Source organism: Diplotaxodon limnothrissa, linkage group LG19 (genome assembly GCF_057381915.1).
Source record: "Diplotaxodon limnothrissa isolate DT_005_m linkage group LG19, D_limnothrissa_male_GT1.1, whole genome shotgun sequence".
NCBI classification, from domain to species: domain Eukaryota; kingdom Metazoa; phylum Chordata; class Actinopteri; order Cichliformes; family Cichlidae; genus Diplotaxodon; species Diplotaxodon limnothrissa.
Window position 1 is genome coordinate 16,578,094 of NC_140614.1, and position 16,058 is coordinate 16,594,151.

The 16,058-nt window shown below is 40.9% G+C and overlaps 1 protein-coding gene across 1 annotated transcript in view; it reads right to left on the reverse strand.

Moving 5' to 3' along the window:
- The window catches only part of pdss2 (prenyl (decaprenyl) diphosphate synthase, subunit 2), a 33,309-nt gene that overhangs the window by 9,531 nt on the left and 7,720 nt on the right, over window positions 1–16,058 (reverse strand). Inside the window, exons 2-3 of the mRNA XM_085343182.1 lie at window positions 15,253–15,387; window positions 7,785–7,983 (exon numbers count right to left, since the gene is read on the reverse strand). Of these exons, the coding sequence (XP_085199308.1) occupies window positions 7,785–7,983; window positions 15,253–15,387 (334 nt within the window). The remainder of the gene's footprint in view (window positions 1–7,784; window positions 7,984–15,252; window positions 15,388–16,058) is intronic.

Below are 16,058 nucleotides of genomic sequence, written 5' to 3' on the forward strand. Positions count from 1 at the left end.
TTTTACTTGATATCATTGACTCCAAAATATAATAACTGTATCAAACCAGGAATTAAAATCAACAATAAATCACTTAAAGACAGACAGGAATTTCATCAGAAAGCATGTTAAACTTTGCAAAAAAGATTTTTGATGACCAAGAAGAAAAGCACAAGAAATTCAACTGTGAAACCAAAGCTAGGACGCACAGGTGTCTGCATGCTTGGTCCCAACAGTGAAGCCTGAACCAGGAGCAGTGAAGACCTGCTTTATACTGAGTGGGATGACCTCAAATAAACCGCCAGCCGCTGTAAAGGCCATCTCACCAAGAAGCAGAGTGCTGCATCAGTTTACTGGTCCCCCACAATCACCAAACCTAAACCCAGCTGAGTTGATTAGGGATGAGCTGGATCACACAGTGAGGGAAAAGCAGCCAACAATTCCTCAGCACATGTGGGAACTCCTTTCAGTCTGCTAAAAAAAAAAAAAAAGCTTCAGGTGACGACCTCATGAAGCCGCCTGAGAGGCCAAACAAAAAGCAAAAGGTGCCAAAAGGTGCATATCTGAGCCAGAGATTACAGGTTTGATTCACACAGCGGTCAACATGTGCAGCTACTTGACCTCTTCAAGTGTCCCCAGGTCAGGTACTGCACTTAGCCTCTCCCTCCTCATAAATCACTAACGCTAACAGCGCTGATTAAACTCCTAAAATGTCGATGTAAATGAGGCTGATCACAACCGACACGCTATTCGGTTCATCTGTGACATTTGTAATTAAAAACCACAATCCCCCCCCACACCCCCTCCCCCTTGACTGAAGAGCGAGGAAACGGTATCTGAACAGCTGGTTTGGAGAATTAATCGGAGGTGAGATGTGCTGGAAGCCAGGTGAACTGCAACTCGGCTGCTCATTTTCGCTCCGTAGGGGAGCTCCTGGCGATTTCACGAAGCACATCCAGGCTCGCCTTCGTTCATTATACTTTGTATTTATAGAGGAGTCCGGTTTGAGAGAGCCGGCTCGGGTGTCTGTCTGGTCTGAGGGGCTGAAATGGAGCTAAAAGGCAGATGGTGAGACAAAATAAGGTGGTGTCCAGAGAGCAGAGGGATTAACAAGGTTTTGAGAGTGATGATCTGACCTCCGGGTTCTCTTTTCTCATATTCCCTCATTATTCAAAGATTTCTTATGCTTTGTACCTCTGGGTTTGCCTCATTAGTATACAAGGTTAGGATTCTGCAAAAACATTGTGAGTCAAATGGAAAAGGAAAATGAGCCTTAAGTCTAAATAACCACTACATCTGCAATCAGTGAGCCATTAAATATGCTTTGTATACATTTTTAAAAACCAAACTAAGACAAAACTTAAAGATGAGGCTAAAATGGGCCTTATGTGTGTGTTTTGTTTGCTTAAGAGTGCAGTTGCCCATTTCCCCTTACAGGGGGCATGCATGCCTACATTTTAGCTTACAGAAACCCTACCAGCCTCTCATCAACCACCAGATAAGAGGCTGTATCTTTTAAAGTGGTTGTTTATGTCTGGATCTATTGAATGAGTAAAAGAAAAAAAAAAAAAGGCAGACCATGTCTCCGTCCTTCATTCACAGCCACAGAACAGCGTGGACAGTGGAGACGGGGCCACGCCTGTTACAGTTCAGATGAATGAGGTTAAATTTAGAGCTCCTTCAGCTCATCCCAGACATCCTTGGTTCATCAGAAAAGTCTGGTGACGCTGGCTGCTCCGTCAGCCTCGCAATGTCCTTTGGGTAACTGAATCCACTAGGGGAAAATATTGAGGAAACCTGAGCTTCGCCCACAGACCTGGAAGGACAATGTGCCTACAGTATTACCAGATGTGGTGTCTCTGCCTGGCCTGCGTTGGGAAGTGGGGGCCAGTGGGGGGCTTTTTTTGGAAAGTATCAGATCATCTCTCCCCCTGCCTCCCCCTTACTCCATTCCCAAATCTAGCCAGATCGTGTTTTGCCGACAGGTCTGCGAGGGGGAAGAAACCGGAGCTCCACGGGAAGATTATTTTACAGTTTATACAAGTAGTGGCATAGGTTTTCTCTCAAGGCCACGACATATAATCTCCATCGCTCTCAGTGCCTTAAAAGAAAAAAAAAAGCCTGGTTTATGAGAAAAACTTTAAAAGCTACAGGAAACACTCATCTGTTACCCTGCACCTTCAATATTTAACAACAGACTCAACTGCACAGTTTAGCTGTTAAAGGGCTGTAAATATCCGGCTGTTAACAGATTTTAACGGTGAAAAGCAAAATGTCTTATAGCCTTCACTGCATTAGCCTTGGAGTAATTATAAGTTTGAAAATGCAACAGCATATTTGTTAGTTTTTTTTTTCTTTCAGGTAAAACAAAGAGGATACAGGATTAAGAGTAAATCTTTACAAACTCTACAAAAAACAGGAAAAATATATGCAAAAATGAAAATGTTAGAGTGGCAATTCTCATGCCATTTTCTAGAAATACGATACTGCGTCTCTCCTGTACAACAGTTCCAACTGGGTTTTTTTTGCAAATTCCAAAAACTGCAGTTCCTCAAATGTCCTCTTGGGGCTGGCTCCAAAAGGGAGTCGATCCACATAGATTCCCATGTTAAACTGAGCACTTCGCAGCAGAAGTAGACATGATTAAAACCTGCAACAACCATAAAACAGTTTCAGCTAACTTACACTTTCATAACAAATTTATTTCATAATTCATCCATTTAAACTGTATCAGTGCTTAATGTTTGAAATTTTGGGTGTTGGGGTTACTTTAAGTGACAGGTTGGCACCGTTAGCTTTCTGCGAGGCTTTACCTCCACTCTCACCAATCTGAATTACTCAACAACGTTTGTTGCATTTGTGCCTTTTTGAGCATTTTAGTGCAGTTATCTGACAACAGCATAGCTTGCTGTCTGGTTAATTGCACTAACAGAGTGGCCAGGCAGATTAGTTCTAAAGCGTATAGTCAGATTTATATACGTGACATGAATGTTTCAGCTCCTATATGAACTCACAGCACCTGCTGCAGTTTTCCGTTAGGATTTAATGTATTATACTGTTCACGACGAGCAGTGCTGATGAACCTATTAAAAGTGGACTTGCATTTACTGTGCATCCTTCTAACTCACAGTTCTAATCATACGAATCATTTATATTATAATACAAAAACTAATAACGCACAGCTGACACTAATCAACAGAGTAAATCCGCATTCATGGAATTACACAACCAAATGGTATAATGGGTATGCTAAATGGTCAAGTGATGCTCCAGAGTAACTTGCGACAAATAAAAGGAGCTGTTTCGGATTTAAAGAATGAGATTCATTTAGCTTCATTGCTTGTGCTCTCGTCCCCTCAGACTCAGGCAGCTCCTCACACACAGCGACAGGAAAGCAGGTGAGGTAAAGATAACACGTTACTCGAGGCTAACAGGTGTTTTTCCTGACAACAGAATAATTTGTGCAACAAATGCTTTAAGAATAAGTCAAAATTTAGTTTGTTTTAAAGCTGTAGCTCTGCTCTGGAAACATTAATGCTAACGAGACAGATGTTGGCTTTGTGCAACAGCTGCTGCACATCCAAATATAACAGGCAGCATTTTAAGTAATGCCTCTATAGGCCTGTGCCAAATATTTTATTTTTCTTAATAAAATTTGAGGGATTAGTTTTAGTTGAGTATTTTATTCATGTTTTATGTCTTTTTAAAGTATTTTGGGGGCTTTTTGTGCTTTAGGCTGACCCCGGATGTTGGATGGATTCAAACTTGGGCCTCTGCTAAAGCCTTACAGCACATGGATCACCTGCTCAACCCGATGAACTGAGCTGGCTTCTCGTTTTATGTATTTATTATGATATTAAATTACTATTTTTTAATTCTAGAGACTCTTGATACAGAAAAGTAAATGTAAACATATTTAAAGACCAATTTTGCAAAAGAAATATTTAATAATAATAATAATAATAATAATAATAATATGTGATATATTGTGGAACAGGTTAGCAGGAAAGACCAGACCTCCCTCTCCCTAGCCACGTCCTTCAGCCTATCTGAGGAGACAGTGACGTGCGCCCAAGCCAGCTGTGAGATCTCATGGGCTCCACCAAGTAGGAAAACCCAGAACACCTTACCAAGGAGGCCCCAGTCAGATTCCTGAACCATGTGGAGGAGTAGCAGTGACTCAGTAGTAGTAGCTCCTCCCCCTATTGCTAAGGGAGAGTCCAACAACCCTTCATAGGAAGTTCATCTGTAATCATGCTCTTTAGGTCACTATGCAACTGAGCCCTGACCTGGACCTTATTCCTGCTGCTTCACTCTCAGGTGCAAAGCAGCAAAGTATGAGGGCGTCACATGGTGAGGGCAACAGAACCACATCATCCACAAAAATGAGAGACTCGATTCTGAGGTCACCAAAGTTTCAACTTTCTACACTTGGCTACATTTGAAATTCTGCCCATAAGAATTATGCACATGGAGCAGCAAAAACCATTAAAAAATACACAGATAACACAGATTTTTCTTTTTCACCAGTGCTGATTTAATTAAGTATAATTAGGTGGACTTGGAAGTCATTTGAGTAGTAGAAACCACTCAAATAAATGCATAAAACGATGTATAAACGTAGATGCATATGTATAAAAGTAAAACAAACAAACAAACAAACAACAACAATCTGATATAAAAACATCAGACTAAGGATGTAAAAATTTCTTCAGGTAAAAATTACAGTCAAAGAAATTAACTGTGCTTTACTTTTCCAATAAATTAAACAGAGCAGAGCTCAACACCAAAATCCAGCCCAAACTAAACCACATTTCTGTACCTTCAGCTCAGCATTATGGACTCATCTCTGCTGTTTACAATAATCTCATTTCCACTGTGTTCCAACCAGAGAAAAAGGCTGAAAATATGAGCATCAGTGCATGCTGTGGTGTGGTTTCCCCTTGGTTCATTTTGTTTTGCTAACCTTTTCAAACATGAGTAACTGTGAGCTATCAGATGTCCATCTCCTTATTACCTCTAAAAACTTCCACTACGGGGGATGCTTCCTGTGGTTGCTTCAGATTGCAGGCTTGTTTGGGAGAAAGAAAAAAAAAAAAAAAAAAAAAAGGTTAATACTCTCCAGCATTGCTCTGTGGTAATTTAGTGCTAGCTGAGTATGAATGGCATTGTTCTCACCTTGAAAATGAACAATGCTAAAGGAAAATGTGCTGTAAGCGTTCAGTTTAATCAATGCCAATGTGCTTGGCTTGAATGCACGCTTAATAGGATTAAATCATCGTTAGTTTGAGTCATCAGCAGATCTGCCATCATTTCATTCTCACTGTGTTTTTCTTCATCTTCCAGGGAAACAACAATATCAGTTCCATTACTGTAATTTGTAGCTTAGCCACAGAGTGTCTATTATCTCTTAGTATTGTTACAGAGCCAATTAGCACTATTAAGGAAGCACCACACCTTTAGAATTATCTGTAACTGATCAAGGAAAGGTTGGTTTATAACTCCCTCTGTGTTTCTTATACAACAAGCACTACTGGGAACCTACAACATATGCCTGCGTGTGCTGAAAAAGAAGCATCAGGGAAGGCGGCAAGGGCTGGTCCGGTTGATGGCACGGGAGGGGGAGATGGTTATTTTGATCCACTCAGGCAACTGCATTCTGAGGCAGCAGCGTGGTGACAGCATCTGTCAACGAGGGGTTACCAGGCTACGCAGCAGATATGATCTCAGATGCTCTCACAAGGCTGCCCCCACACCAACGTCAAAAGATTAAAACTATAACTAGTTTATATGCTTGATAACCTCGTTACCAGCATGTAGCAAAGACTGACACTTGCACCTCAAATATGCTGCTAGGAAGATCCATGTTTGAAGGAGTTTGAGGATGAAAGCCCCTCCAGGTGGCCAGATGATTACCGTGTGAAACATGAAGTTATTAGAATAACAGCTGAATTGTCAAGAAAAGGGACCACCTGCTGAGAATCTAGGAACCAGGAAAAGATCAGGTCTCACCTGTGTCTCATCACACATCCTTGAATTTCAAAACTTGTCATGCTTGCCAAGCAGTGTCTGCTCACTAAAACAATGCTATGAGAAAGTGTTACCATTAGCCAAGTTGTAGTTGTAATAGAAGTTATTCCTCCACTTAAACTGCTGGAGTGCACGCCCTCTTTCTTAGCCTGCAAAAACTGAGATGAATTTCTTGAAATTTGTTGGAAAGTTGAAGGATGTGTCAAAGAAAGACAATTAAGTCATTTAATTCTGTTTCAGATCTTCAAAATGACAAAAAAGCCCCCCCCCCCCCCCCCCAAATTAGCAGTGAAGAACCGTTCTATCCCACTATGTCTGAACCAAAGCTTTGGTTTTCTAGAACCATTTAACCCCAGGGTGCCAAAAACGGCCCGCCAAAGGATCCAGTCTGGGTTTGCAGCGCTGAAAATCACAGACGGAGGAAAAAAATGTGGAAGTTTTTCCAGTACTTTGCATCATCACTAGAACGACTGAAAGACCTCACATATAGTCTGCCACACTGCACACAAGTGATGTGGTTAAGCCAAGAACCAATGCCAGTGTATTTTATTTTTAAATAACTGGAATGACTCAAAGTGGAAAAAATGCATATTGTTCAAATTGCTCTTCGTGTTTTGCAAATAAAAAACAGTTCATTAAATGTGAACATTTTCACATGGACCTTTACATTTAAACAAAAGAGGAAAATCTGAAGAAGTCTGCGGGCCCTGAACTAAAATAAATTTGACAGCCCTGATTTAACTAAAAGGTGCCCGATGGGTAAACCACTGTCTTTACGATTATCGTTTGTGTCACGTCAAACAAACACATTGAACACATTTCATCTCACAGTTGCAAAGCTCTGATATTTAAAAATAGAACGTTCACTACACTATGCACATGTGTGCACACAAAAAATCTAAATGAACAGTTGTTCATTTAAATGCTTGAAATCCTTAGGCATATGTCCTATGATGCAACTTGTGCTGTAGCTTGAAGTGAACTATAGAAATATAGCTTCGCATTTTGGCAACGCAACCATGACTGTGATGGATCCGCTTGCTAGTAATACGCCATGTGAGCAGTCTACTGAAAAGCAAAAGCAAAAAGCTTTTTTCCTCTCATTTCTTTTGCTCTAGCGATCTGGGTTAGATTCAATTGATTTTGAGTCGTTTCTCTCTCTCCAGCTCTTCAGTAAAAGGGAATATTCTGTAATATTTATTAGTTCCATGTCCAACATGATCTGCTCTGTTTTGTCAGCCCAGGTTCAACACAGGACTACAAATCAAGCTTTTTTCAGGACTTTTTTCCTTTCCCATTTTCTTTAGTTGACAAACTCTTCTCCGATTGGTATCTGATTCTTCAACTGATAATGCTGACATTAATCAAAAACAATATTAGGAGATGATTCAAAAGGTCTGGGATGAAGCTAGGCTTTCTAGGCTTTCAGGCCCTAACCCTGGGATAGGATGTAAAGGACTATAGGAAAGGAATTGGGAGCAGTAAGCAGGCAAAATGAAAAACATGACATTAAAGCAGATTAACACAAATAAATGAATATCAGGATTGCATCACCTTGAATAAGAATTAGCAAAACTGCTAAAAATGTGTTTTATTGAATACATTTCATGTCTACAAAGAGATGACTGAGAGAAAAGATGTTGGTATGAAGTCTGGCACTGATACGTGAGGCTCTCGGGACCTCGAAGGGCTCATACTGAGCAGCCCTTCCCCCTGAAATCAGTCATGTCAGGTCAAATATTTCTCAGGAGAAGTGTTAGTGACGGACAGGATACCTTAGTGTTGTTGAGCTGGGCCAGTCCCGTGCAAGCATTGGCCAGCAGAAAGTCGCCGCTCAGAACAGCCATCTTATTCCCAAACTGCATGTCCTTCAGCGGGCCGTCTGAGTCCGTCCACTCCTTCAAGTTAACAATCCCACGATGCACCAGGAAGGCTGTGTGGATCAACTCTGTGATTTCTGCCAGGTTCCTCTGACTGTGAGACAGAAATCCCCCCACCAAAAACAACAATAAATCTAAAAATCACAGCTTTGTCGTCAGCAGCTTTTAAAATAGGCGTTCCTGAGGTTTGACAGTTAGAGAGCTTTTTGACAGAAACATTTTTATTGTCTTCGAGTCGGCAAAGTTTGAAAACTCATTCAAGCATTACCGCAGAGGTATGCTGATCACAAAGAAATCGGTCAAAACAAAGGACTTCAGAAAAGGAAAACCATCTATTCAACCAATAAAGCGCCAATATTCAGGAGCTGCAGTCCTTTCACTTCAATCAAACACTTATAAAAAGAGAGGGTCTCTAAAATGTGTCAAACCATTAAATGGGACGAATTTTTAAAATGTGCCATTACCCATTGATTTGGATGTGCTAAGTCCAAATAAGATGATTAAAACAACTGACTGCAGATGTTGCCCAGCACTTTCACATCTGTTGCATTTTTAATGTTATTTAAATAAAGCTGACTTGATTGGCTATTAGATGAGTTTTAATCATAAATTACAAGCATATGTTTTCTCATCTGTTCTTTATTATGTAACAAATTAAGACATTTGTGGAGAAAAATGAATAAAGCCCTATATTAGCAGTTTAGCTTAGCTTTAGATCCACTGATAAAAAACTGTACTGAATTTAATAAAGGATGTGTTTGCAGTCACCACAGTGATTGCATTGTCGGCTACGACTCTGAACTCCAATACAAAGTCAGACGGGCACCACGCAGATATTTGGTAAATTAAAAAGCCAATATACCGGCTCACATGTTTTTCCTTTCAGACACACAGAAGTTTGTTAATCATTAGTCTGTACTTAGACAAATTACACTAAGAAGGTCGAATCCAAGGTCTGCGTCTTTTCTGGTTGTAGTTATGAGCTTTTGGTCTTACACCCGACCTGGTAGCACATCATGAAAACCAGAGCCAGTGGTCCAATATTAGAAATGTTTTATTACGTATATTTCTGAAACATTTTGGCTGTAGACCACCAAGATTTGAAACCCACGAGGAACTGTGGGAGATACATTTTCCCATCGGCTTCTATATTAATGGACGTTTTGGAACCATAGGAGCCCCCCTCCCCGCGCTGGTCATCAAAAACAATGCAACTTTAAGTACTTCTTTTATATACAGTCTACGTCAGAAACGAGCCTTTTCAGCCTTCTTCCTTTTCCCTTTAAGCCACTATTACCCTGATTGGTTGCCCTTTCTGTTCAGTGTGCCAGAGACGAGCAACGATATTAGGTACATCTCCCGACTTCAACAGCCTACAGATCCAAATGCAGAAAAAAAAAAAAGCCTGCATACGCTGATCTTATTATATGAATCTTTGGCCATGTTTAATACGAGCATCCACTGTTGTAGCTGTATAAATATATGACATAAATTATGGATAAGTATAATAGGTCCCCTTTAAAATCGGAGTCGGTATCCTCAAGGGCATAAAGCAGCAGATATGTCAGACATTTTGCTGCACAGCACGTCAGTGGTTGTGTTAAAAAAAGAAATTAGGCTTATCATTAGCAAATAACAGCCTTTCTTGATTATGAGAGAAAAGACATAAACGTGGTCTTTGAATAGAGCCTTTCAGCGCAGCCTTGGGGAGGATATAATCAAATGTTGATTCAGTCATTGGTGGGGGATAATTAGGCCCCTCTCCATATGGAAGGAGCTCGCCATGCTGTGACAGGAGGGATCCATCCAGACAGGGTCGGGTGCACTGATAGCCACTTACGACCTTCTTTCAGCCGCCATGAGGACCTGATGAGCCGGTCGTCGGCTTTGAGCTTCAACTCCTTCCTAAAGACACACTCACACACACACACACACACACACACACTTGTAGCCAGGTAATTGCCGTGTTCGACGACGGTGAAGGAAAAGATGTGATTAAAATTCAATAATGTCATCTATTTTGCCTCTCAATCACACCCATTGTCTGGTTGGTTTCTCTGCTCGGTGACGCAGAGCAACAACACAGAATGAGAAGTTAATAAGTTCAGGGTTTAAATAAGAGGAAATTAACAGATTGACAGGCTCGTGTTCTCAAGGTGCCTTGAAGTGATGGCTACGCTCGGTGGGCTGCACGAGGAAGACTCATTGTTTCAACAAGAGGAACAAGAAAAAGAGCCGGGGCTGATTCTGGATCGCAAAAACAACAGGCTAAAATTTATTCCAAGTCATCTTACGGTGACCCTTTTCTTTGCTTTTTCACTTGAACTAAGAGAGAGCCAAGAGACCGTCTACTCAAGCTCCACAGGGATACAGCAAAATAATATACAATACCCGACAAATGGTCATTGACACAGAAAAAAAAAAGCAGCCCCTTTAGCCTTGGTTAAATCAATATACAAGAGTTTCTCTGCTGAAACCGGCTTTAAAAATGTCACTTTATGATTCTCACTTCAGAGCCTATTTGGCCAACCTTAAAGTGACTTTATTTAATGAAGCAGCTCATTTTATGCTTGTTTATGAATAAAAAATCCAGACAGCAATGTCAGTTTAAGTCTACTAAGTTAAAAAACAAACAAACAACAACTTAGCAATCGAGACACATTACAGTTTTTAAACAGAGTGACATTTTTGTCAGAGCCGTTCTTTATTTTGAAAACACTGAAACAAAACTATTTATGAATTTATCATTTTTATTTTGCATAATTGTTTCAAGTAAAGCAACAATCTGGGAAAATTTTATTTTATCAGATTTTCCGAAGTACACTACACAAGAAAAAATTCTTTAACCGTAAAGGGGCAAAAAACAAAACAAAAAACTCCCATCATGTTAATACGTGAATAAAAATTTAAGTCTTAAGTTTTTCAGAAAAACATATTATGCTCATTTTATTTCCTAAACAGCCAGCAGGGGGCGACTCTCCTACCTAAAAAAAACAGTAAAAGGATGTAGAGGTCTGCAGGCAAAACAACCCCACTTTTTATTTTACTTCCTGATTACTTGAAGTTCATGGTCTTAATTGCTTGTCTTGCAAATTTTTTCATGATAATGCTCATTTTGAAAATCGCTGCCCTATTTAGAGTAAAAGAGCTGATTTGGGTTGTTTTTTTATTCTTCAAAAATCCACAAATATTATATCAAGCTACGGCAACATTTTCAGTACTTACCTAGAAGTCCTTCAAGTTAAATCACCTGTCAGTGGAGACCCAGACCTGGGCATGGATTGGTCCCCCACTTTGTCTCACATCCCCGCAGCAGCATTTTTCATTTCTGCTACATTGACCGTTACAAAAGGCCTCCACCAGTGGACAAGTTGCATGATGGTGCAGGTGTGAGTTTAGTGAACAAAAAGAAAAAAAATAATGTCTATAAATCATGCAGTATTTATCCAACCCAGGTATTTTCTACAAATATTCTTGATGTTTTATTCATGGAAGTAGAGCAGTTTTTTAGTTTGTGCTTTTTTGTATTGGTTTGTTTCTGGATGCTTATTTTGATTATATACATAAAAAGGTTGCTGGAAGAAAAAACTATCTATTTATATTTTAAGGCCAAACAAGAGATCTTTGAAAAGGTGAAGGGAGTCGCTAAAAAAAGAAAATATAAAAGATTTGAATCTGGCAGATGATCGATCAGATTGAATTAATGTAGATAATTAATTTCCCAATGTGGTTCAATGCAAAATGTTTAATTGGTGAGAATTCATTTTTTTCTTTTAGAGATAATATTATTATTATTATTTATCGTTTTAACTTCTAACAGCAGTGGAAGAAAATGAGGAAACCCAAAATGAAACTCCTGCACAAAGTACCAGAACCCCCCTGTCAGTCGAACTCCGGTGCATACAAATTCCCACTCTCCACTCTGCCAGACCTGATCAGCAGCAGTAGAGCTTGGGGAGGAAAAAGGGGGACAAGGGGGCCGATGTATAAATAGCTTTGGTGCCCAGTTGCATAGCAACCGATGCCATCTTGCAGAGGTGTAACGCCCCTCACCACGCCCCTTGTCCTGACTGTTCTGTTCAATTTCCTCCCTCCGCAGTCTGCCTCGCCATCAAACACTGCCTTGCAGATCTGTGTGCGTCCCTGTGTGCGATTTAAAGAGGTGGCCTGTCCATCACACGGCCTGCATGATGCACAGTAGCATGGTTTTCATTTGTCACAAAAAATTAAGAGGTGTGGTGGGTACAAGTTGGACTGTACATGTATGTGCCTGTGTTTCTATCCATCTATCTATCTATCATGGTGGTGCTCTGGTGAATCATCAGTGTCAGGCAGCAGAGTGGGAAATGTTTTACAAATGCTGCCTGTCAGGAGGGAGGAGACCATCCCCCGGAGGTTTCAATCACCCCCCAAACCCGCCCCACCCTGACTCCCTCCATCCTTCCATCTCGCCATCAGCAGAGGTGCTAATGAGCTTATGAGAGGTGGGGGCAGAGAAAGAGAGAGAGAGAGAGAGAGAGAGAAGAGGCAAAATAGTGCAAATGAGGTGATCAAGTCATGCTCTGTGTGTGTGTGTGTTTGGGTTCGGACCCTCTATCACGCAAGTGAGAGAATGCAGCATGTTGGATTCGGTGATCCGGTGTCACAGGGATGTAACACGAGGTGACTGTGTAGAAACTCGCGGCCTTGCAGACCGAACGGGGCTGGGCTCGAGCTCCTCCACAACGCCTGGCTTATTTCAATTAGTTCTAATATTAGGATGTTTCTGCACAGACGCGGCTCCACTGCACACATGTGCCTGGTGCCAGCTTGCAGTAAGAAAGGAGGCTTTCAGGCTCCCAGCACATAGCCACGCCAAACACAGCAGTCACTTCTGGAAACCACTTGGCACACACCCACACCCCTGTTCTGAGCTGCATGCTGCTAGTTGGATATGTGTGTGGAAGCCTGAGAGGACTGTGGAGCACTGCCTAAAGTATTTTAGCATCAGAGCATCAACACCACATTAAACACTTTTTATTTAAATATGTAAAATAAACTGCTGTGTTAAGTTTGTGATTTTGTTGAGCCATTTTATTGCATTTACACCATATTTAGACTTAACAGTCTGCAGCTGCTCCCTGAGGCTTTATTGCTCATTTTAAAGAACTCTAAACAACTGAGACTGAACACCTCCAGTCTGGAAACCAAGGCTGAAACTCCCTCCATCTCAAAGCAGTTTGCCAGAGTAATTGATGGCATTTTGTTGAGAACATGAATATGATGATTTCAGTTTAATACGTATTTGCGAAGATATGCCAGATTCATACTCTGGGGAGCAAATTTATATGAATCGTGTACCAATCTTAGTTTAATACTAAAATTTAACTTCTAATTAATGCCGGAATTATGGACGTCTGTAACATTTTTTAAAGCTATGACACTCAAATGGCTAACAGTGGCAAACCAACCCAATGGGGATGACTGGTTAGAGTGCATACAACCTGGGTGCAAGGTGGTAAACCCAGAAGCTCCAGCAGCCAAGAGGATGGAGGATTTGGTCCAAGCGCTACTGGAATATGATATTATTATATACTACCTGGGCTGTGGCATATATAAGCCTAAAAATATAATCTTCACCTCTCATGACCAGTGACAGCGGGGAGTTTCAGCCCAACTTAATAAGCAGACATAATAGAGCTAAAACAGTAATACTGAATAATCTTTGCACCTGTTCCCTTTCTTAAAAGCTTTAAAATTATTTATAGTATTAGCTGTTCTTCTAAATTTGTTAGTCAAGTCCGGTTGTGAAAGCCTCACACCGCAAGCTCATTGGCTATAAACTGGCATTTGCTATGTTGCTAGCCAGTAAGCATACCCATAATCCTCTTTTTCTATCGAGCAATGACGAGCTGGTCCTGGTGTTTCTTTCTGGGGGTTTTTTTCCCTGGTCCTGGTGTCTCTAAACCAGGAAAGGAAGAAATAGAGATTCTGGGTTCATCCGATTCTCAGGAAGCTGTATTACGAATGCTTTTGCAATATTTCAGGATGTGTGAGCTATTGTTTGCAGAGTCTAGCTGTGTGTCCGAGGTAAACCAGTAATATTTGACTATTTCCATGTCATTGTGTGTTCAGTACCAGTACGTCTGGTCCGATTGGACAGATCTGTTTATTTGGGTTTGAAAAATTTGAAATGAGCTTGGTTTTTTAGACACACCTATTCTTATCTTAATTAATCAGTTTTTACAAATAAATTTTTTTAATTAAATTAAAAAAAATAATATTTGCACGAATTTTACGTGGCCGGTGTGTAAAGACCTTAACAATGACCTTTGTTTACATAATGGGCTTCATGGCTTTTTTTCCCCAGTACACCGTGAAAAACAAACAAACAAGAGACTAAGCCTCAAATTTACTGAGGTCACAGTTTCTCCTCAGACTTCCATACAACCAGAAATCTTATTACAACTAGTGGAGTCTCCCCCTGTTGGGCATGAACAAGAATGCAGGTTTAAGGTATTTCAGCAGCGGCTTCACTTTTCAGTCCCAGGAGCTGCGTCTCTCTTTTACACCATCTATAGTTTCAACTGATGCCTGGGAGGCCGCTGAGCTCGTGATACACTGACTGAGAAGTGATCGTGAGCCTTTACAGAATTCCCCTTCCCTTCTTTGGCCACATTTCTTGTCTATCCCTAGACCAAAAAAAAAAAAGTACTTTTTTTTTATTATCAAATTTTCATCAACAAAAGTTTTCACACCTCATGTACATTTTTCAGGCTAAAATTTCTCCCTAATGTATTTCCCCTCACAATTACCCGGAATCTAAATATAACCGAATACAATACAAAACACTTGATCTTGCAACTGCGCCTGTATTGTCTCCATATTTCATCATATTCACAGGATGATGTAGTGCTTCATTTACAGGAATTGATATGGAGGATAACCACAGAGGACGAGATAGAATTACCTGACACGAGGATTTTATTTCACTGTTTATCCTTCAGCAGCCATGTAGCAGGGACAAAAGTGGCATCGCCTTTCTCGCTCGGCTTGCCACGCACATTTATGGCTCTACGATCCATCGCTACAGATGTTCACACTGCCCACTGTTTTCCCCCCGAACAGCACATACATGAAAAGTGAAAGCCTGGCTGCCTGTGTGTGGTTACAGATTTGATTTAGCAGCCATGCAACTGCAAATGAAGGTGGAACATTTAACCTTCAATGAGAAAAACAACCAGCTGCAGTTTTCATGTTATGTATTATAAAGAAAAAAATAAAGCAGAGACGAGTGTTTTAATTGATATTTGCTAACCAAATCTAATTACTAATAAGCAGAGACATAATTATCACAACAGTATCACGATTTGAGGTGATTTACCTGGGGTAGATGCCACTGACCATGTCTTGGGCTAGGAGATCGGAGGCGGCGTGGCTTGGCCCTGCGGCTTTAGACAGCAGCAGGACAACCAGTCCCCTCATCTGAAGGTTGTTCTTACTGTCATAGACGAAGCCTCTGCAACGAAACAGCATCAGCATTAAAGCGCTGCCTCTCACATGCAGCACTCTTCATTGTGTGTAGTGACAACAAAAGCAGCAATGTTTTGGCAAAGACACAGAGTGTGAAGTCAGGACCAGCTGGAAGTCTATCACAGGGCAGACACAGAGCACAACCATTCACACCCATTTTTACACCTATGGCTAATCTAGAATCACCAATTAATACATGAATTTGGGATGAAGCCAGAGCGCTGGGAGGCCCCACGCAGGCAAAAGTACATCCAAAAAAGACCTCTGCCAACCAGCCGTGTTCAAACTCACAGGAAGATGTAGCAGGTACCACTTATGCTTACTCCACTTACTGATGTTTTGCAGACATGTGACCAATAACCACGTGATGTCAACTTGCCTTACATTTTCGACATGTGACAATGATGAGTGAAAAGCTCCGATCAGACAAGCCTAAAAACCTATCCTAAACCTAACCTATCTCTCTCTAATCCTAACCTCTGAGTTGGACACAAACCAGCTGCAGGCATGAGGCACAACTCCGCAGGTGAACCTGCTCCATTTTTGGTTTGCAACACAATTTTTCCACCTTGGATAGTAGTTAGTTTTTCTGCAAAATACTATGGGCAACTGTGGCAATCTGCTGGCAACCCAAAGCAATGACTTTTGGTGCAACAC